The sequence below is a fragment of the Mandrillus leucophaeus genome, unplaced genomic scaffold (assembly GCF_000951045.1).
Source record: "Mandrillus leucophaeus isolate KB7577 unplaced genomic scaffold, Mleu.le_1.0 Scaffold135, whole genome shotgun sequence".
Classification (NCBI taxonomy): Eukaryota; Metazoa; Chordata; class Mammalia; order Primates; family Cercopithecidae; genus Mandrillus; species Mandrillus leucophaeus.
In genome coordinates, this window is record NW_012101310.1 from 1,029,658 (window position 1) to 1,030,643 (window position 986).

The 986-nt window shown below is 30.8% G+C and overlaps 1 protein-coding gene across 1 annotated transcript in view; it reads right to left on the reverse strand.

Annotated features, from left to right (window-relative positions):
- STX8 (syntaxin 8) overlaps positions 1-986 on the reverse strand; it is a 406,185-nt gene that overhangs the window by 278,055 nt on the left and 127,144 nt on the right. Inside the window, exon 6 of the mRNA XM_011973154.1 lies at positions 533-625. Within this exon, the coding sequence (XP_011828544.1) occupies positions 533-625 (93 nt within the window). The remainder of the gene's footprint in view (positions 1-532; positions 626-986) is intronic.

Genomic DNA, 986 nt, shown 5'->3' on the forward strand with positions numbered 1-986 from the left:
ACTCCCGTATCATACATGTGAGTATAATATGCACTCCCGTATCATACATGTGAGTATAATATGCACTCCCGTATCATACATGTGAGTATAATATGCACTCCCATATCATACATGTGAGTATAATATGCACTCCCATATCATACATGTGAGTATAATATGCACTCCCATATCATACATGTGAGTATAATATGTACTCCCATATCATACATGTGAGTATATGTACTCCCATATCATACATGTGAGTATATGTACTCACATATCATACATGTGAGTATAATATGTACTCACATATCATACATGTGAGTATATGTACTCCCGTATCATACATGTGAGTATAATATGACTCACATATCATACATGTGAGTATAATATGTACTCACATATACATGTGAGTATAATATGTACTCACATATCATACATGTGAGTATAATATGTACATGAATGAGTATAATATTAAACTCATTCAACGAATGCTCAAGCCTTTAGCATTTATGTCAACGGAAAATCTGGTCAATCTCAGACTTATTCTTACCATTTTGTTCATCCAATTCATTCCCAATTTCCTGCCCCATTTGTTTTTGGCGACTTATGATGGAAGAAAGGGCATCAAGGCCTGCGTCCTGTTCTGAAAGAAAAAAGAAAAACAACTAACTAGAAACTAGAAGAAAACAACTTAAAATCCATAAGTATACCCAGGCATGTAACACAACTTAATATATAAATCAGTCAGGAAAAAAGAGATAAAAGAGTTAACATTATTTGAACAAAATTTAAAAATTAAACACCTACCTGACACCTTAAACTAAACCGCTTTCCAAAAGAATTAAGATTTTTAAATATGAAAAACAAAGTAAGATTTGGAAACATGAACATTTAAACTTTCTGACACTTAATATATAAAGAGCATGTACAAATCAATAAGAAAAAGACTAAATATCCCAATTTATTTATTTATTTATTATTATTTATTTATTTTTGAGACGGAG